The sequence below is a fragment of the Microchirus variegatus genome (genome assembly GCF_963457635.1).
Source record: "Microchirus variegatus genome assembly, chromosome: 4".
Classification (NCBI taxonomy): domain Eukaryota; kingdom Metazoa; phylum Chordata; class Actinopteri; order Pleuronectiformes; family Soleidae; genus Microchirus; species Microchirus variegatus.
The window spans coordinates 23113490-23135385 of record NC_139805.1 but is presented as its reverse complement, the minus strand read 5'-3'; the positions used below and the strand labels follow the sequence as shown (position 1 = coordinate 23135385).

The window sequence follows — 21896 nt, the reverse complement described above, 5'->3', positions numbered from 1 at the left end:
CGCGTAGTTCTCGTTTTGCGTCACGTGACCCGCGCTGTCGTTTGTGAGTGGCTCGTTTTTCCTCCTTGTGTTTCTGCAAGCAAGACTTCCTGTCCGTCACATGAACATGGCAAGTCATTCTAAACTTGTATTTCCTGAATGTGTGAATAATACTACAGAAAAACCCCAAACTCTCCTGATTCATAGTCATATTAGATGAACCATTATAATCAATATGAGTGCTAGTTTTATTTATTTATATATTATATTCCAAATGTAAATAAAAGCCAGTTGAAAAATGTTTTATACTGTGAATTCAGTAAAATATTTGACAAAAACAACTAAGAATCATTAAATTTTCCTTCATTTTTATTTTTTTTGTCACTTCCCCTTTTCACTTCTTTTATCAGATTTCACTTTACTGGATGTTTAAACAGTTAAAGATTAACTTAAAAGCTTGATGTGGATGGATTAATCATGCTAAAGTCTATATTTCCACTCCCAGCTCAGAGTATTTGTTGTAAAAGCAGGCTTTGCTGTGCTAGGACCAGGGCCGCCCCTCTCTTCACTTGTCAAATGAGGAAGTTCAGAGCTGAGCTTGTGGCCGCTTCCTTTTACAGCACTCTGACACAAGTGGATGGACAAGTGAAAGAAAAGGACTAAAGTCGTTACGCAGAGCGAAACCATGAATGTAGCAAGAGACGAACGTTGAGTTTACTTTTTTGCTTTTTGCTGAAGAAGAGTTTGACTGGGGCAGGTGCAATACTCCCACGCTCTGTGATTCTGGGCTCGAGAAACAGGATGCAGAGTTATCAGCCTTGGTACCATGGCAATTTAATTCGATCCAAAGCTGAGTATCTTCTATCCAAAGCGGCAAGAGATGGAAGCTTCCTTATCCGGGACAGTGAGTCCATACAAGGAGCGTATGCCCTCTGTGTTTTGTAAGTAGACGTTCATTATTTCCATACTCACTGTTTATTTATTTCATGCACTTTCACAGAGTGAATAATGAATCCATATGGTGAGCAGTGTCAGTGTCAGCCAGTGAAATAAAACATGATGTGCTGTATTTATGATGTAACTCCTGTATAAATGTCACCAATATGTCAAAACTAATTATTAAATGTTTTGTTGCACACATTTCCTGCAAAGAAAACACACTTAGCTGCCAAACTCAGCCTCTGCTATTCATATCAGTTAAAAATACTGTGTGGTGAACAAGGTTAAACACCAGCCATCACTTTTTTTGTGTGTATTTTTCTTTATCACCCACAGTCATTTTGTCATTTTCCTCTGACACACATTTGCATTTTCTCTGTTTTTTTTGTGCAACCACAGATACCAGAACTGTGTGTACACATACAGGATCCTGCCCAATGAGGACAGGAAGCTCTCCGTCCAGGTGGGTTAATATAATAGTGAGGTCATTTACTCCAAGTACTGACAGCATATACTTATACTGTATCTGTCGGTAAAGGTGCCGTTTCCCCCTTCAAATATTCAAATATAAACACTAGCATGTGCAGTTTTTATTGGTTCTGCAAGTGCAGCGTGCATTTTTTAGGCATATTTATGCAAAACATTTCTATGCAATGGCAGCAGTATGATTCTTGTGTTGGCAATTATTGATTTTAATAAATGGACTCGCATATATTCGCATTCAAGGAAGTCTTTGCTGCCGAGTGTCATTCTGACGGTGCTTTATTGTGATTTGTGGGGAGAACGCAGAACTAAGAAACTGCTGCAGCAAAGTATTTTAAGAACGATTTAAACTTGCACAGCGAGATGTGCTTTTTTTTTTTTTTTTTAACCTTTGCTATAATTAGGCATGAAACAAACTCTATATAGAAACTAAATCTACCTGGAGGAAGTGATCGTAGCTTGTGACAGACAGATGTTAACTTGGTTTCACCAGCAAGAAATGACATTTATAAGGAGGGCGAAAAGTGAAAGTAAAAGGTCTTTTTATTATAATCACTTTTTGTTGATCTAATGGAAAATATCATGAAGTCGAGAGAAGAGTTCATGTAGAATTTATAGGGACTCAGAAAATCTAGTTGCATTTACTCTAGCTATGCAATAGTTAATGGGTCAAATTAATTTAGGTAGAACTGGTTGTCTTTTAACCCTAGAACACTATCGCTCAAATTCAAAACGGGTGATTTTTACCCGAGATAATAAATACACCCAATAAAAAGTACTTGTCATCAAAATATATCAAAACATGACAATACATGATAAATGTGAGTAGTGTTCTTTTATTTTAAACTGTGTCATGTCTAACAAAATGAAAGAAAAGCATCACGAGGGGACCATATAAAAATGCTCCAAAATGACTGGACAAAAAAATAATGAAGATGAAAACTTGGTTTTCATGAAAATCACATACATTTATTTGCTCGGGTGAAAACCACCCGGCAATGGTGTTCTAGGGTTAACCAGAAGGTCAGCAGTTTGACATATGAACAAAAATTGCTTTTGGCAATTGTGACGTGATGTGAAAACTGAAAAACAAGTTCCATTTGTCCATTTACATTTGTGCATCCAAAAGAGGAGAATTTCATATTTTTATCATCTCAAGATCTAGGTGAAAAATGGCAAAAAACTATTCTTATAAAGTAACCCTGATGATTTGCAAGCAAGTATTATGAGGTAAATGTTTGAGGAGTGATATATGATTATGAGGAAAAACAAAAGAAATACAAAACATTGCCACGAATGAAACATTGTGCTCTGAAACTATTGGAACACATGCCGTTTTAGGGTCACGTTAAACCTTCCATCGTAAAAACCCATGTCCCCTGCTGTGATCTGCTCCTCAGGCGTCTGAAGGAGTTCCTATCAGGTTCTTCACGATGCTGACCGAGCTGGTGGAGGCCTATTACAGTCCCAACATGGGCCTGGTCACACATCTGCAGTTCTCTATCCTGAGGGAGGAGGAGGTCGACGAGGAACAAGGTCAGACATCTTCACTCACGTCAGTCATATAAAGCACAACACGTCCTATGTCGTAAAAACGTCCTTCATCATGTCTTTTGCGCTACAGAGTCCAACAGTCTTCCACCACAGCTTCCGCCCAGGAACTTCCAACCCACTGATGTGAAAGATAGTGACTCCAAGTCTCCTGAACAGACCAGCAAATCTTTGTCAGACACTTACCTGATGAGACTGCAGCACATGGACCTGTCCACGTATGTTATCATTGCTGAATAAAGCTGAATAGTAAAAAAAGCAACTATATCTACTTACTACTTCAGTGATGTGTTTGGCTGATAAGCAGAGGCGCAGCTTGTGAACAGGCTAGGCAGGCAACTGCTTGGGGCCCCGAGCTGATAGGGGGCCCCCCGACACTCAGAGTCTGAGGGCTGTTTTTACTGAAATGTGCAGTGACCAGCCGTCTCCCCGTCCCCCTTAAAAAACAATGGGCATTTTGCAATGACATCTCAGTAAGAAACCTCCCTAAAGGGGCCCCACCTCACTTTAACCTGTGTGAAGTTATCGTTCTGAAAGTTGGAAAATGAAGAGGATTATTTACAGTGTAATACATGTCTTTTTTACTCAGTTTATATATGTTTTTTTCAGTTATTTACAGTATTTTATTGTTCCATATATTTATAGTGTTTTATAATGTGGGTTCTTTACAGTGTAATGTATTTTTTTACTAAGTTTATATAGTGTTTTAAAAGCTATTTACAGTATTTTATTCTTCTTTACATTTATATTTTCACATACTTTTTAATTACTTATTTCATTCATTTTGAAAAAAAATATATTTTGAAGTCATACATTTTTCGTTGGTGTCAGATTATTTGTAACATAATGGTGATGAACTCTGGTTGGAAGGGCCCCCTGGGAATTTTTGCCAAGGGCCTCTACAGACTCTAGAATCGCCTCTGCTGATAAGTGAAATATGACATGATGTTGCTTTAATGTTGCCCCTGTGTTACACACTTCCAGAATACCCGAGGAGCATCAAATGGCCATCCAAGAATACTTCATGAACTCAATCTGCTTGGATGTTGAGCAACTACAGAATGGTAACCCCAACCTCCCTGGACTGAAGAAGCTCATCATGTCTATCTGCAAGACTCTTAACAGGTAGAGTTACACAGTTCACACAACACAACGACTATCATAATAATATGAATATAATGTATATGACTTTAACTCTTATGTAACTTTTCTGTGAGGCAGTGAAATTTCAAATGTTCTGCCAACTCTGGAGGTCTTCCATAAAGCGTTGGACCAACAGCTCTCCCCAGGGATTGGCCTATATCCAAAAGTAATTGGTAGTATATTTCTTTGTAAAAGTATCAACACAATACAACAACAACAACAACAACAAATCCTCATCATAATGTGCTATTTTCCCTTTTTCTGCAGCTTTCTGCAGATTCAGGTCACTCTGTGTCCTTTAGGCTTGAGCGACTGACAAAACTGCTCTACTCAATAGAAGATAAGGTAATGTCTCATGGCTCTTTGTTTGAATTATGTCAGCAGATGATGTTAAAATGACTAAACCTGCTCTCTGCGTCTCTTTTCAGACTAAATGTTCTGTGTTTGAGTCGGTGGGATTTGAAGGAGGTCACAGGAAATCCCTGATTCCGACTGTCACGTTCGAGGTGCTTCTGCGCGGTTGCTCGGAAAATGACACGAAATGATATTAAATGTCCTGAGTTTTGCAGTTTTGTTTGACCCATTTCCTCTTTCACTCTCAGGTCAAACAAGAATCTCTTGGTATTCCCACAAAGATGTTCCTGAAAGTGGATGTCGAAAGTGGGAAGCTCTACTTCAAAAAGTCAAAGGATGGGCCTGAAGATAAATACTTTGTGCACAATAAAAGTAAAGAGTTGTTATATAACCTCATTACTTAAAATATCCCTTAGAACTGCTATTACTTTATTGTTTACTATTATAAACATTTAGCCTATACTAGTAATCCTTTGATTTGTAAGCGTGATCCTCTGATCATTTATTAAATTTGTCCAATAATTTCGTTATACCAAGCCTTTATAGGGCCCTAAGCTGAATTAGATTTTAGGGGGTGCTTGACTATTATTAATACAAATATAACACTTTAAATTGCATTAATTACAGTTGCGTCATTTAAACCAAACCACTGTCACTTTTTTATTCCTAGAAAGCAGTAAAATAACACAATTGGCCAAGTATTAATTAGCATTTTTGTATTTAAATTGAAGCACTAAGTGTGGTGATACTGAACTTGAATTAAACAAGTAAACCAGTTCAATGACTTTGGTTTTTAAAATCTACACCTTGAAATTAGCATAAAAGAACTAATGATTTAAGCGCAACATTTTTTTATATGTTTTGGTAAATGTTTGTTCAAGCTAGCTAACATGCTAAAGCAGTTGTATACATTGTAACCATTTAAACTGCTAAACATTAGCATGTTAATTGTAGTTGCGAGCATGTTATGAGTTGGCGCTATACAAATAAAATTGAATGTTAGCATGGTGACTAGCACTTAGCACCTCTGTGCCTCATGTGAGCTGTGCGGAGCTGCTAGCACGTTAACAAGTAGCTGTAAATTGTTTACGCGGCTCGTTTTAATGACATACTGCGATTATTTTTCAGTTCTGCAGCTGGTGAAAGCTCAGACGATGCACGCCAAACTCGTCATCATGCTGGAGACGGAGAAAGAGAAGGTTTTGAAGAAAGACTTTGTGTTTGACGACACAAAGGTAACGAACATCTGACAATTTGCCAGCTACTGTTAGTCTAAAGGCCCAAATATTAAGTATTTAGCTAAAATATACATTAGGCATACATAATGATGGGTAAATATTTATTACATTTTATTCTACTGAAAAAATGAAGCTAGAATAATCAACTTCTTCTGGGAAAACAAGGGGCCAATAACCTAAAACATTAAAAAACTTGGTCACTTGTAATTCTTAAGATGGAAGTGAAAGTGTTTGTAATCAGTAATCTTTTTTCTAAAACCAGAAAAGGGAGGGTTTTTGCCAACTACTTCAGCAAATGAAGAACAAACACTCTGAAAAGCCTGAACCTGACATGATCTCAATATTTGTTGGCACCTGGAACATGGGTAAAGTTGTCAACATCTTTAATGTTTCAAATTTTGACAGATTAAAGTCACATATATATATTCAAAGGTTTTCCCTTGAACTGCAGGAAACGCCGGTCCTCCCCACAACATGAACTCCTGGTTTCAGTGTAAAGGCCAGGGGAAGACGCGAGACGACACCGCCGATCACATTCCGCATGATATTTACGTGATTGGGACTCAGGAGGATCCTTTGGGTGAGAGAGAGTGGGCAGACACAGTGAAGGGAGCCCTGAGGAACATCACAAACATCAGCTTCAAACAAGTGAGTCGGTGTGACACTGAACGAGCATCAGAACGTGCAGGTGAACGTATCATATCATACCTATCCTAACATCCAGGTGGCGATTCACACTCTGTGGAACATTCGGATTGTGGTCCTTGCCAAGCCTGAGCACGAAAACAGAATCTCCCACACTTTCTCTGACAGTGTGAAGACGGGCATCGCCAACACGCTGGGTAAGCTGTTTACACTCCACATGCACTTCCTATAAAACCATCGAGAAAAGGGTGCGCAAGCGATTAGAGCTCCTATTTAAAGCGGACCTAGACCGGAAGTTCCAATTAACGCTGTTTTTTTAGTGTGTATATGCGTCATTACCTTGTTTACGAAGCCCTGAAGGTTCTGAACAAACAGTTCAGCCACTGCTGAGAACGCTGTGTATTATTGTAATCTCGTGCTCAGTGAGATCTCTCAAAAAACCCGGTTCAGTTGCGTAAACAGCATTTCTCCTGAACAGCAGATCGTCCTGCTCCGGGCACTAGTCCGGGTACATCCGGTTGCGTACATTGAACCGCAGAAGAAGAATAACGTCCGTTGTGGAGGTGTTTCACGAGCGACAGTGTCTTCTTACTCTGGGTCTGACTCTTGGTCAAAGTCATAAAATGGACTGCGGCGGGGAGTCGTGACGAAACTATTTTGATAATGAGTAGCAGTGCATCCACCGTTCCAGAGGGGGGAGCTGCGTTTCTGAGAGCGGGTGTGCTGAATATACACTTCCGGGTATTGGCCAATCACAAGACAGTTGGGAAGGCTCTACGCTGGCTGGCCAATCACAACACAGTCCGTCTTCTGGGTGTGAGATTTATGTCGGAAATATCGCGGGTGGGGGAACAGCATCAGAAAAGACAGATTACTATCGGCTCGTTTACAGCAACTAGGAGGTTTTTGACCATAAAAACAAGTTAAGTAGACCTCCATAACTCACATATATGTGCAACAGGACCCCTCTATGTGAGCTTTAAAAGGTTTTCATGATGTAAACATGCAGGCAATCTCAGGGTTCAGTTCTGTTTTCACTGATTTCACAGGGAACAAGGGAGCGGTGGGCGTGTCCTTCATGTTCAACCGCACGTCGTTCTGCTTCGTCAACAGTCACCTGACCTCCGGAACTGAGAAGAAACTCAGGTCATCTGCAGTTGTCACACACGACAACAACCATGGTTCATTCAAACAAAATCATCTGCTGCTCCCTGAAAACATACTGTACGTGTTTTGTTTTTTTTAACTGTGTTCGCAGACGCAATCAAAACTACACCAACATCCTGCGATTCCTGAATCTGGGCGATAAGAAGCTGAATCCGTTCGACATCAACCATCGGTTCACTCACCTGTTTTGGCTCGGCGATTTGAACTACCGCGTTGAGTTTCCCTCCACAGTGAGTCGCAACGGATGCACACCACATTAAACCATATTAAAGCTGCAGTAGGCAAGATCGCAACAGGTTTTTAAGACTTATTTAAGAATGAGAAAATATAGAGTGAAGACCCACTTCTGATATAAACATAAAGGGTTAATTCTGTAGTAATGATAGCAACAAACATGACAAAAAAGTAATGCGTTTATATTTATTCCTAATTTTATTAGTGCTGTGCACTAGCTTAACGCGCATTAACGCACGACACGTTTCCATGACGACTGACCGGTAAAAGATGCGCATGACGTCATGTTTACGTGCCGCGACACCGGAGTCCAGGTTCCGTTTACCAGTTAGCTCCATTAGCCTACAGTCGAACTGGAGCGGTCTGTTTATTAAGCGCAAAGAGCAGCGCTACAAATAACCAGCGTACCTGTGTACTGCGTATGTGTGCCTCTGTTTTCTGTAGCGTTACTCTAGAGACTCATTTTAACGATCTGTCACATAAACATGACGTCACGTCTTTTCCCGGTCAGTCGTCATTGAAACACGTCATGCGTTAGCGTGCGTTAACGTTGACGCCGTTAAGCGCCGTTGACGCGTCAACGTTTGACAGCACTAAAAAAATGTGTTTTTTTCCCAGACGGAAATTATTTCTCTGCTGCTCTTTGTTTACGTCTTGTCATGGTGTTCACCTCAGAACCCAGAGAATCAGCAGCAGCAGCAGCAGCAGCTCTACTTGGGTGATTTCTGTGTGAAAAGAGCACAGTGGTTGTCAGGCATCTGAACGCTCAGCCACTCGCACTGTTTCCCTTCACAGGAAGCTGAGTACATTGTGACAAAGATCAAACAGCAGCAGTACCAGGAACTCCTCTGTAAAGACCAGCTCAGCATTGAGAGGAATGATGGAAAGGTCTTTCTGCATTTTGGTGAGCTGTGCCCACACTTAGAAAAAAAGTCTGGTCAGTTGAGTCCTGCACCTTTCTCTGACCAAACAAAGCTGTACGTTCTTGACATGTACTGATTATAAGAAGCTTGTGTTTGATTGCAGATGAAGAGGAAATCACGTTTGCACCCACCTATCGTTTTGAAAGAGATACACGGGAGAGATATGCCTACACGAAAGCCAAAGCCACGGGGGTAAGCGCTCACTGAGTCACACGTCTTTTTCCTGTCATGCCCTCAGGCGATGCACCAGTAAAAGCAACTAACACTGACCATAAATCGAAAGTTACGTATGTAACTACGGTTCTATGAATCCTGGATGACCGCCAGAGGCGGTGCTTTAGCACTGAATGTATCCATCTTGCGCATGCGCAGGTCGAGTGTTTATACCAACAAAGTCACCCATGACCCCTGATGACGCCGGCTAGCCTATATCTTCCGGTGACATCAGAGGATCTGTTCCTGTAGAATCTTCTCGCGAAACCACGAGGATTCTGAGTGACAGAACGCTCTGGCGGTCATCCAGGATTCATAGAACCGTAGTTACATACGTAACTTTCGTTCTATTTCATCCTTACTGACCGCCAGAGGCGGTGCTTTAGCACTGGATGACCATAACAACAGAGTCACGAGGAATGCCAGTACGTACCTCAGTGGGAGGGAACGTTAGAGGCGGGCAGCAGGGCCACACCCAGTGGGTGGGGGGTGGCCACATTCACCCGATAGAATCTGGAGAAGGTAGTTGGTGATGCCCACGATGCCGCATCACAGATGTCTCCCAGGGGCACGCCGCGCAGCGCCGCCCATGATGTAACAACGGCCCTCGTAGAGTGGCACCTCACCCCAGCTGGCAGGGGGCGACCGCTGTTTTTATACGCCCGGGTGATGACATCCACGATCCAATGCGAGAGTCGCTGTTTGGAAAGAGCATGGCCTTTCTTAGGGCCTCCGTAACAGAGGAACAGCTGTTCTGAACTTCTTATGCCTGTGGTCAGATCTATATAGATTCTTAAGGCCCTGACAGGACACAGAAGTCCTGACCTTTCCTCCCCTGCTGGGGGAATAAACTGCGCCAGGTGAATAGGTCGGTTAAGGTTTGACGCTGACAGAACCTTAGGAAGAAAAGCCGTATTCGGCCACAGAGTGACCCCTGAGCCATCTGGGTTCCACCTCAGACACAAGTCGCTCACAGAGAGAGCATGTAGCTCCCCGACACGCTTTGCTGAAGTGATAGCAAGGAGAAAGGCAGTCTTAGTAGACACCCACTTCAAGTCCGCCTGCGCCAGGGGCTCAAAGGGGGGCAGGCACAGGGCATCCAGCACCAGGGGCAGATCCCAGGCTGGGATTCTCTTTGCCCTTGGAGGTTGTAATCTCAGGGCTCCCTTTAGGAAGAGGGACACAAGTCTGTGGCACCCCACGGTGTTGTCACCGATTTGAGTGTGTCTAGAGGAAATGGCCGCCACGTAGACCCTCAGAGTAGCAGGGGACCGTCCGCTGTCCAGGAGTGACTGTAGGAACTCGAGAATTCTTGTAATTGGACAGTGCACAGGGTCTTCACCCCTGTCTGAACACCAGGCAGAAAACAGTTTCCACCTATTCTCGTACTGTGCTCGGGTAGAAGGCGCCCTCGCATTTAGTATGGTGTGTTGGACGGTTTCTGGACACTCTGCCAGCAGCGGGTCGGGCCCTGCAGTGGCCAAACCCAGAGCTGGAGGCGATGAGGTTCGGGATGCCAGACCTGGCCCCCGAGCTGAGACAGGAGATCCGACCTGTCGGGGAGACGCCACGGTGAGCCGTGGCAGAGCCTGTGCAGCAGAGGAAACCATGCCCTCCCTGGCCAGAAGGGGGCCACCAGTAGCAGCCTGTGGCCCTGCTGGAGGACCCTCTGCAAAATTTGAAGGATCAGAGGCACTGGTGGAAAAGCATAGAGTAGACTCTCTGGCCAATCGTGGCCGAGAGCGTCCTGACCCAGAGGGCTGGTTTCCTCCGTCAGTGAGAACCAGAGGGGGCAGTGGGTCGACTCTTCCGTGGCAAAGAGATCCACCTCTGCCCTGCCGAACGCGTCCCATATATTGAGCACCACCTCTGGGTGAAGCCGCCACTCCCCTGGTGGAGGCTTGCGGCGTGACAGGGAGTCTGCGGCCCAGTTCAGTTCCCCCGGCAGATACATTGCCCTTACGCTGGCTAGGCGGGGGGCCGCCCACGACAGGAGGTCCTGGGACACCTGCAGCAACCGTGCGGACCTGGTTCCTCCCTGGTGGTTTATGTGGGAGACGGTTGAGACGTTGTCTGACCGCACCAGCACATGCCTCCCTCCTAGGAATGGGAGAAAAAACTGCAGCGCCATGTGCACTGCCCGTAGCTCCAGGACATTGATATGTTCCAAGCGGTCCTGTGCGTTCCACAGGCCGCGAGCTGTCCTGTTCTGCCACACAGCGCCCCACCCTGTGAGGGAGGCATCTGTTGTGACAGTCTCTCGACGGGATGCGATGGAGCCCATGGGCATGCCCTGGAGGAGAAATGATCTTTCCCTCCATGGGGCCAGAGCGATGAGAAAGCGCCGTGATGGCCTGAGTATCCTGTGTCGGTGTCGCTTGGCGTCTAAATGGAAACTGTTCAGCCACCTCTGAAGGGGGCGTAGTGACAGCAACCCTAGGGGAACCACAGTGGCAGCAGCGGTCAGCATGCCTAAGAGGCGCATATATTGGACGTAGCGCAAGCAGCGGCCCTTCTGAAAGAGGAGAAGGAGGCGGAGGACATCGTCTACACGCCGAGGTGATGGATAGGCCCTCATGGCAACGGCATCCAGGGTCATCCCCAGGAAAAGTGTTCTCTGTGAGGGAACCAGGCAGCTCTTCGTGAAGTTCACTCTGAGCCCGAGCTGGGCCACATGTGAGAGGAGAGTCGCCGTGTCTCTGGTCACCTGAGACCGGGATGGTGCACAGACCAGCCAGTCGTCCAGATATGGCAGGATCTTCATGCCCTGCGACTGCAGGGCTGAGAGGGCTGCTGCCACACATCTGGTGAACACCCGTGGCGAAAGGGAGAGGCCGAACGGGAGCACCTTGAACTGATAATGGCAACCCTGAAAAGCAAACCGCAGGAATTGCCTGTGATGTGGTGCTATGGGGACATGAAAGTATGCATCCTTCAGGTCTATTGAGGTAAACCATTCCCCTCTGGCCACAGTACGCAGAACCTCTGCGGTACTGAGCATATGGAACCTCAGGACCTTCAGAAACCTGTTGAGTCCCCTTAGGTCGAGGACAGGGCGGAGTCCACCATCTTTCTTCTCCACTAGAAAGTAGGTCGAGTAGAAACCCCCCGATGACAGGGGGTCTACTGGTTCGATGGCACCCTTGTTCAGGAGGGCGGACAACTCCTGTTTGAGGGCACGGGCTTTTGCCGGGTCGCCTATGATTGTCATCTTGACCCGGCCATGGTTTGGGGGCCGGCGTCGGAACTGAAGTTTGTACCCGTAGGTTAGGGTAGAAATCACCCAGGGGTCCGAGGTGGAAGCAGCCCAGTAGCTGAGCTGCTGCTGGAAAAAACTGCCGACGACCGGCCCCAGACTCTCAGCGCCTGGTCCCCCGGCCTCTAGGGGCCCTGGGGGGACGACGGGCAGCGTCGAAGGTCTGAGGATATCTAGGGGGCAATCGTTCAGGGGCTCGAAATGCCTGAGGCCCTCGTTGAGCTGGCTGTTGAACCGGTCGCCGAGACCTGGGGTAGCCACTGGGTAGAGCCTGTGGATGGGAGTGGCGCCTGGGGGGAGCTGGAGAGACCCTAGGCCTGTCTGGAGGAGGCATACTTCTGCGAAGCCCAGAGAGCTGCTGTCGAGTCTGCCTGGCCTGAACTGTACGCTCGAGCGCCTGTACGGCAGCTGACCCAAAGACCTCACCAGGTTCCACCGGGATGCTGCGGAGGGTTCTCCGGCACGCCTCAGTGAGAGGTGACTGTGCCAGCCACACCTGGCGGCGAGCCTGAACTAGTGTGGACATTAGGCGCCCCAGCTCTCTGGACACCAGGGCAAACGCCTGTAGAGAAGCATCGCTAAGGCTGTGGATGGAAGAGTCCAGCGTAGCCTCCTGGAGGGATGCTGAGAGAGCCAGCATCAGATGGGACAGGGAATTGCTAATGCGTCCCATGCGTGCTGCTGCTTCGTAGGCCCTAGAGAGCAGGTCATCTGTAGCCCGACACTGGGGACGTGGGCATCTGGCGTCCGGTCTCAGAGCCTCATCGGGTGAAACGATGAGAGCCGCTATAGCTGGCTCGACCGCAGGCATGTGGGCCAAGCCGAACTTGGCTGCGTCCTGCATGGCTGCCAGGGCCCGGGCATCGGCTGTTGCATGGGAGTGCGCTCTGGTATCTCTCCAGCATGCATGCAGCTCCCTCAGGTATTCATCCGACGGAGGCACAGTAAAGGTGGTAGGGGCTGGTTCACGCCTGAAAAAGGCACTGGCGGGAGCCGGTTGAGCCTGCGGGATATCCACCTGCAGGCGGGCAAGGGCCATGCGAATGATGGCACCCATGGAGTCATCCCCTGACTCAGCACCGCGACTGCGAGCTGAGGAACAGGAGCTCCCCCCAGAGGCATGAGAGGCAGCATCCTGGGGAACCAGGTCTGCCCCATAGTCTGTGAACTCGGTGGCTGAAGCTGCCACAGAGAGCACGTCCTCATCTGGTTCGAACATTGTGTGGGGAGCGGGAACATCCGCGTCCGCTGCACTGGTCCCAGACTGGATGGCTAGGAAGAGGGTCTTCATCTGGTTTAACTCCTCTGTCAACTGGTCCACCTTGGAGGCCAGTCTAGACTCCTTAGCCCTCTTCCCAGAGGAGGCGCCCACAGCCTCTGCAGCCCGACGCTTAGGTCGGTTAGGCTGTGCTGGTGGCAGTCGCTGGGCTGGGGTCAGCTGGTCCGGTTCCGGAGCATGACCCAGCAGGTGTTCAACCTCAGCCAGTCTGGCAACCCGCACTGCCCTGGGCATGAAGCTGCAGTTCATGCACGGATCCTCCGACAGCCCCTCCCTCAGGTGTCCGAGGCCAAGGCACGGAGGGCACCTATCATGACCGTCCTCCGGCTGCAGGGAGGCCATACAGGTCACACAGGAGTGGTCCCCAAGCATGGTGACAGTCGGCGGCTGTAGAGTGGGAGAAGCAACAGATGCTGGGAGAGGGAGCGAGAACACTGCCTTCACCAACAGGTGTCGCACGGCCGAATGTAGGTAGGGTTAGTGGTTCTTCACACTAACTATGAGGCCAACGGCGTCCGCCTATGCTGGGAGAGGGAGTGGGAACACTGCCTTCACCAGCAAAGGTCAGCTTGCTGCGCCGAATACGGACTGTCACCACCGAGCAGACGCAGCTCGATATGCTGCTGTTACTGCTCTTTCTCTTCGGGTAGTGTATACACCTGTGATGGGAGAGGGAGCGAGAACACTGCCTTCACCAACAGGTGTCGCACGGCCGAATGTAGGTAGGGTTAGTGGTTCTTCACACTAACTATGAGGCCAACGGCATCCGCCTATGCTGGGAGAGGGAGCGGGAACACTGCCTTCACCAGCAAAGGTCAGCTTGCTGCGCCGAATACGGACTGTCACCACCGAGCAGACGCAGCTCGATATGCTGCTGTTACTGCTCTTTCTCTTCGGGTAGTGTATACACCTGTGATGGGAGAGGGAGCGAACACACTGCCTTCACCAACAAGCGTTTAGTACGGTTAGCTTATTGGTTGTTCAAGGCTAACGGTCAAAGTAGAAAACACACCGGTAATGTACGTTTATTCACGGGTAGCGGTAGTACTAACTGAAGACGGGTACCCCCGGCGGTGTACCGATTACACAGGCGATAAGTCAGGTAATGAACCTTTAGCGCCGTAAAGACTTAATGTCGGGAGGGAGAGTGCACACACTGTCTTCACCGACCTGGTAAAAGTAAACAAAGAAAGCCGTAAGCGCTTGTAAGATTACTCACGGATACGGCAGGAGTACTGATGTCGGGAGCGGCAGCGAATACGCTGGCTTCACCGACGTACAGAACGCCCGTGATTTAACTACAACACAAAGCGGGTACTGTGTACCGGTTATACAGACGCTAGCTCAAGCAGGCGATGCTAAACCGCTAGCGCCCGTGACAACAGAAAATGTCGGGAGCGTACAACGCCGTCACCGATTATATTAACAAAGTAGATCTCAGTATACTCAGCCAGTAGTAGCGTTGGCTGATCCAAACTTCTTTTTTCGGAGTGTCCGCGGCGAACCGGGACGAACCTTCCGTCTCCGCTCGTCGCAGCCCTTGGAGGGCGAGCAGCTCGCAGCTCCGACAGATTGTCGCAAGGCTACCAGCGACGAAGCGGCAATGAACGCTGTAATTCAGCTAGAGTTCGCTGACATGCGTCTACCTGCAACGCGAGAAGATGAAAAGGAACAGATCCTCTGATGTCACCGGAAGATATAGGCTAGCCGGCGTCATCAGGGGTCATGGGTGACTTTGTTGGTATAAACACTCGACCTGCGCATGCGCAAGATGGATACATTCAGTGCTAAAGCACCGCCTCTGGCGGTCAGTAAGGATGAAATAGAACTGAACTGACCCTGCACATGCATTAGATTTAACCCATCGAGGTCAAAAAGGTCAACGTGAAACGACGCCATGGCTCGTTAGAAATGTATGATCCGGGTCATGCACGTCCAATTCCACGTTCAAAAGAGATTTGACTTTTGACTTGATCCACATGACCAACATATCACATTAAGTGAAACCGTTTTATCACAAATGTCAATCTAATATGGAGTCAGGAAGTAACATTCTGTATTCTGTCTCTGACTTCAGACAAAATATAACTTGCCGTCATGGTGTGACCGTGTTCTGCGGAAGTCCTACCCTCTGGTTCATGTTGTCTGCCAAGCATACGGTGAGTCAGTCCTGCTTTACAGAAGCATTATTCAGAATTGTGTCTTTTCCTATGCTAATTCTATTATATTGTTTTTCTTTGTTCTCATTTTTAACATGACTTATTAAACTTATTAACTTAACTTCAACTGTGAATCTGCTTAACACTATATTTAGCTTTTAGGTATTTTTTTCCAGTAACTCTGCCTCTGCTCTTGCAAAATAATGAAACAGCATTTTCCCATGTGATTGATTCTGGCCTTAGTGTCTTAATTTGAAGTATTTTGTCATATAAATACATTACAGAATGTGTAGTACATTTTATTCATATACAAAGTATTATACATACACACATACAAACAATCTCAAAGACATTTTTATTTGAGACCAAATTTCCTTTTTTTATTCCGACAATTTGTCAAACTTACGCTATGAAAAGTTGTTATTTGAAATTACATTTTACGGAAGAGACTTTTTTTAATTCACTGGAATTTGCAGGTTGCACGAATGACATCACGACCAGTGACCACTCACCAGTGTTTGCCTCATTTGAAGTTGGTGTAACTTCACAGTTTGTCTCCAAGCAAGGTATGATCACACACACACACACACACACACACACACACACACACACACACACACACACACACACACATTCTTGTACTTGCTGCATACTGAGGACTGGGTAAAAGTGCTGACAAAGTGAGGACCAGCATTTCCACTTTATAAATCAACACAATTACAAATAACTACTTCATGAATGACACCTATAAAGAACCACTGGGTACAGTACCATACAATGTCTGCAGGTGGCGCCCCAGAGCAAAAAGTGTGTGAAACACCAGGGCTGGAAAACGGGATTTTGTACCAAAAAAACGGAGTATAGCATGTTTACAACCTATAAGGAAGTGATTTCAATGAAAACAAAGTGAGGACCGGCCAAAATGTCCTCATTTCGTAAAAATGACCTCACTTTGTTGGTTAAAAACCCTCACTGGTCCTCAGTATGCTGCAAGTAGAAAAGACACACACACGCACATTTGAGCTTCATTCATAGTGTGGACCCTCATAGACATAATGCATTTCCGAGCCCCTTATCCTAACATTAACCCTCACAACTAAGTGCCCAACCCTAACCCTAAGACCAGGTCTTAGTCACCAGTCAAAATGTCCTCACTTACAAAGCCACAAACACAAGAATACACACACACACAAACACACACACACACACACACATGCAATCATATACATTTCACATATACAAAATATAATATGTATTTTATTTGCAGATCCAGACAGTGCACCTCAGGGCGGGATACAGATCATGAACTGTGTGGCCACATTGTTGACAAAGTCAAAGACCAAGTTCTTCATCGAGTATCATTCCAGCTGCTTGGAGAGTAAATTTCATATTTTTCATTGATCACATCTCATTGCATTCTCTTCTCTAATTTTATTTTTGTTGCTTTAAAATAAAAAAATAACCCAAATTTCCACTCTGCACCCACAGAATCTGCAAAGACTTCAGAGGGCGAGAACACGGAGCACGCGAATGGTTCCATTAAAGTTCGCTTTGGCAACCAAGTGGTGGTAAAGAGCAGAGGCAGCTTGTTTTTTTGGGTTTTTTTGGATTTAATTGACCTCCTTGTGGCGGCACTCCCTCTCCCTCATCTTATCTTGTTTGTCAATGTTTTTTCAAGCTGACGCCCATCATCTCTGACCCCGAGTATCTTCTAGACCAGCACATCCTCATCTGTGTGAAGTCGACAGATAGTGATGAGTCATATGGTGATGAAAATACACGCAGTTCATGGATAAAATGCACTCAGCTCAAAATTAAAGTGATAGGGTATTTGAAATGTGGTTGTATGAGATACTAACAGAGACAGAAAGTGACTTACACTACCGTACAAAAGTTTGGGGTCACCTATCAAATTTTTTTTGTTTCCCATTAAAAATTACACTTTTGTTCATCAAAAGAGTTGCAGAATGAATAGGAAATATAGTCTAGACATTGACAAGATTAGAAATAATAATCATTTTGCCATTCAAAACTGTTTTCAGCTGTTCACAAGGGTTTTCTAATCATCCAATAGCCTTCTAACGCGATTAGCAAACACAATGTACCATTAGAACACTGGAAATGGGCCTCTATACACCTATGTACATATTCCATTAAAAACCAGACGTTTGCAGCTAGAATAGTCGTTTACCACATTAACAATGTATAGAGTGTATTTATGATTCATTTAATGTTATATTCATTGGGGAAAAAAAGTGCTTTACTGCAAAAATAAGGACATTTCGAAGTGACCCCAAACTTTTGAACGGTGGTGTATTTCAGCCACAAGGGTCACTTAATAAAATCTACACCCGCTTAAAGGCGCCATATGTAAGAATGTGGCCAAAAACTATTACTACACTCAAATTCAAAATACCGAGGTCTTTTAGGTTTTGCTTTCTCCGCCATTGTAGCTCAGAAGTAACTGGCAACCCGTGGTAACACATTTGGATGGGGGGATGTGGTGATGTAAGGAATATGTGAAGTGAGGAGCATTATTCGAAAGATATCATAGATTTAGATTTTATTAGATGAGCCTTTTCTATGTGGTTAAAATGTGTTTTCCTAACATGCCTCCCTCCATGTCCCTGTCTGGTTCCCAGTGCCAGTTCCTTGTAACAACCACACTTCAAAAGAAAACCCCTAAATAATGCCTTAAAGGTGTGATTACATTGTTGTGTTATCCTTTCACAGGTGAGAGCTGTATTGCGCTGCGAGCCGCCCAGTTCTGCTACACAGAGTTTCACGTCACGCTGACTCACCACGGAGAGAAGACGGGAGTCTTGACAGGTGGAATCCAGCTCAAAACCTCAGAGGGCAAATGCACTGAGAAGCTTTATGGTGAGTCAGGAAATCCCCCCCGACAGGAGATGCATTCAATGCAGTCAACTTCTGTCCTTGTTGCAACGGATTCTTATTTTACTCTGATTTCAGATTTCATTAAAATTGAAAGGGATGACCCCGCCTCATCAAAGGGCAAAGGCGGCGACTACAACAGGTGAGACATTTGGACACTCCATGTGGTCACATGAGAATGATGTCTCAGACTTCCCTGCTGTGACGCTTTCTTGTCTGCTTGTCAACAGGAGCTCCATCGCCCAAGTGCAAGATTTTTCGAACCCCAATTACATGGGAGTGTCTTACAAAAGTGGCAATGCAGTAGACAGAGGCTGGAGTTACAGCATGCCGCCAAAGACTCTTGCTGTCACCGGGCAAAGCACCAAAGACGCCAAGAAAGGGGGGTTTGATGCGAGCATACGCAGTCCCACGTGAGTGTCTGGTTCTGGTGGTTTTCTGACACCAAGACTCTGGAAACTAATCTGTAAAACATATATATTTGGAAATGCACTTCCAATGTTAGCCAAAAAGGGTTCTCCTATGAGGACAAGCCGAAGAACCTTATATGGTTCTGGTAGCACTTTTATTTCTAAGAGTGTAGATAAAAGCAACGGTGCTGTTGTTTTAGTATCCTTTATTACCCATATTGGGTCACTAAATCCAATTTTCAATGGAAGAAAGTCCAATTAAAGGCATTTCAAAAAGTGTAAAGAGCAGAAAAACCTGGAGAGGTAGCAGGCATTTCCTGAAAGAGCTGAAGAAACTTGGTATATTTATTGAATTTTCTATGCAAACAACAATAAAACACTTGGCAAAGGCGAGGTTGTTTAAAAAAATGTAGAAACAAGACACAGAGCAGGAGTTGAAAGAGGGTTAAGGACAATATCTGAGCCCATAAAAGCCCCCGTAGACTTGGAGAAGTGAAGATGTGGGGTCTAAATTTTCATGAGCTGCGCCAAAGGAGCTAACGGAGCTAACTGGTAAACGGTGCCTGGACTCCGGTGCCACGGCACAAAAAACTGCGTTACTTACTCATTTTAACAATCGGGAGTCACGCAAACATGACCTCACATGCGTCTTTTTCCGGTCAGTCGTCATAAAACCGCGTCAGGCCCATAACGTGCCCAACGCTAGCTATTACGCACTGGAGTCCAGTTGGACTATAGGCGTGCTAATGGGGCTAAAGGAGCTAACACAGCTAACGGAGCTAACTGGTAAACGGTGCCTAGACTCCGGTGCCACGGCACGAAAACATGTCACGCGCATCTTTTTTCAGTCAGTCGTCATGGACACGCGTCATTTGTTAACGTTGCCGCCGTTAACGTGCCCAATACTAGTGATTATGCACTGGACCTTTAAGTCTCTGCTAGTCCTTCACACTCTCATGTTTGCTTTCTTGCTGATGTTTAGGTCAGATGATTGACTCAAATCTCATATTTGATCTTTCAGTATGAATCTACAGCTTGTGCTCAGTTAGCTTAGCTTAGCATAAAGGCTACTTTGCTAAGCTAAGATTAGAAACAAGACACAGAGCAGGAGTTGAAAGAGGGTTAAGGACAATATCTGAGCCCATAAAAGCCCCCGTAGACTTGGAGAAGTGAAGATATGACGTCCAAATTTTCATGAATTGTCCCTTTAAAGAGGACAAGACCAGATACAGATACAGTTAGTACACTTTAGACATAAAGGTGAATGCTGAGACTTTATTTTATGCCTTTTATTTGGGTGGATTTCAAACGGTGCAGAATTTTAACGATTACATGAAGATATTTTCTTCCTTTGAATCCATATGTCACAACAGTCTGGCTTAAAGTGTTGTTGAAACGGGTAGTGGGAATATTTTGATGAAGATATAGCAAAACCAAAAACAAGAGAAACAATAGTTGTGAATCGCTGACTCTAAGGTTTCAGAGGAAAGTGGAAGTGAATCTGTGCTAACGGGCTTCTCGTTTGTCTTGCAGGAATGAGGAGGAAAAAAACCCGCCAGGAATGTTTGACAATCCGCTTTACGGCGCAATGGGAAAATCCCACGGTCGGGCCAAGGACCAAGACTTCCAGCAGAAAGAGCACCTCACACCCCCAGACCCACAGTTTACATCCACCAGAGCAGCAGCAGATGGAGACGCCGAGCGCCCTCCGGTGCCCACCCCACGCAACCGCTCCTTCACCCTGAGCTCTGAGAACAAACCTCAGCCACCGATCCCCGGCACGTCGCATCCTTCAGCTCACAAGAAACCCGTGGTGCCCTCACGCTCGGAGGGCGGGATGGGACACAGCCGGCCTCCTTTACCGGCTAAGTTTCGACCGGGCATGCCCGATCCTCAGCCTGCTAAACCCAGAGACTACAGAGAAAACTCCGAACTCCCCAACAAACTCAGACCTCCGACAAGACCTGGCCAGTCCCAGTCTCACAAAGACGGTGAGGAACACTCTTATGTCTTGATGTTAACAGACAAATTTAGAACAAATAATGATGTTAACTCTGTTTTTTGTTGTCTTTCTTTAGTACACCCTGATGTTTCTAAGATGGGCCGTTCGGTGAAGTGACACTGGTGCACAGCACACACACACACACACACACACACACACACACACACACACACACACACACACACACACACACACACACACACACACACACACACACACACACACACACACACACACACACACTTAAAGGTCCAGTGTGTGGGAATTAGTGACATCTAATGGTGAGACTGAAGATTATCATATTGGCCTCTCTGGCTAGATTGACGTAGTTTGTCCTCTTAAATGTTATCAAGAGTGCTGGGCAAATTAACCGCCGCTGTGACGTGTTTCCATGACGAAGGACCAGGAAAAAAAAAAATTCGATAAATATTTTCAAAAAAATTAATATAAAATTTAGTGCTGTCAAACGTTAACGCGTCAACGGCGTTTAATGGCGTCAACGTTAATGCATGCTAACATATAACGCGTTTCCATGACGACTGGTTTCTCAGTGAAGACACTTGAAAGAATAAACCCAAAGAAATATATTTTTTCTGAAACATCATTTAAATCACTCCTTTTTTACTCATAAAACAGGTTATACTTGTTATTTCTGATGGTAAATATATGTATAAGTACTATCAAACGTTAACACGTTACCATAACGACTGACCGGAAAAAGACGCACGTGACGTCATGTTTACGTGACTCCCGATAGTTAAAATGAGTCTCTAAAGTAACGCTAAACTTTAAAAACAGAGGCACACATATGCAGTACACAGGTACGCTGGTTATTTGTAGCGCTGCTCTTTTCGTTTAATAAACAGACTGCTCCAATTGGACTATAGGCGTGATAATGGCGCTAAAGGAGCTAACGCAGCTAACGGAGCTAACGGAGCTAACGGAGCTAACTGTTAAAACGGTGCCTGTACTCCGGTGCCATGGCACGAAAACATGACGTCACATGCATCTTTTTCCGGTCAGTCG

General features: G+C 45.7%; 1 protein-coding gene across 1 annotated transcript; it reads left to right on the top strand.

The window, feature by feature from the left end:
• Positions 1-780: 780 nt before the first annotated feature.
• Positions 781-20987, top strand: inpp5d (inositol polyphosphate-5-phosphatase D; the record flags this gene model as incomplete). Its single annotated transcript, XM_083888722.1, has 27 exons — positions 781-920; positions 1318-1381; positions 2802-2937; positions 3026-3170; positions 3937-4077; positions 4174-4261; positions 4363-4440; positions 4524-4601; positions 4698-4821; positions 5578-5684; positions 5950-6052; positions 6139-6335; positions 6412-6529; positions 7382-7478; positions 7591-7729; positions 8529-8637; positions 8760-8848; positions 15482-15563; positions 16040-16129; positions 16831-16941; positions 17052-17131; positions 17242-17329; positions 18297-18443; positions 18537-18600; positions 18689-18871; positions 20402-20859; positions 20947-20987. The coding sequence occupies 27 exons, from the start codon at positions 781-783 to the stop codon at positions 20985-20987; spliced, it is 3297 nt and encodes a 1098-aa protein (XP_083744848.1).
• Between the last annotated feature and the right edge of the window lie 909 nt (positions 20988-21896).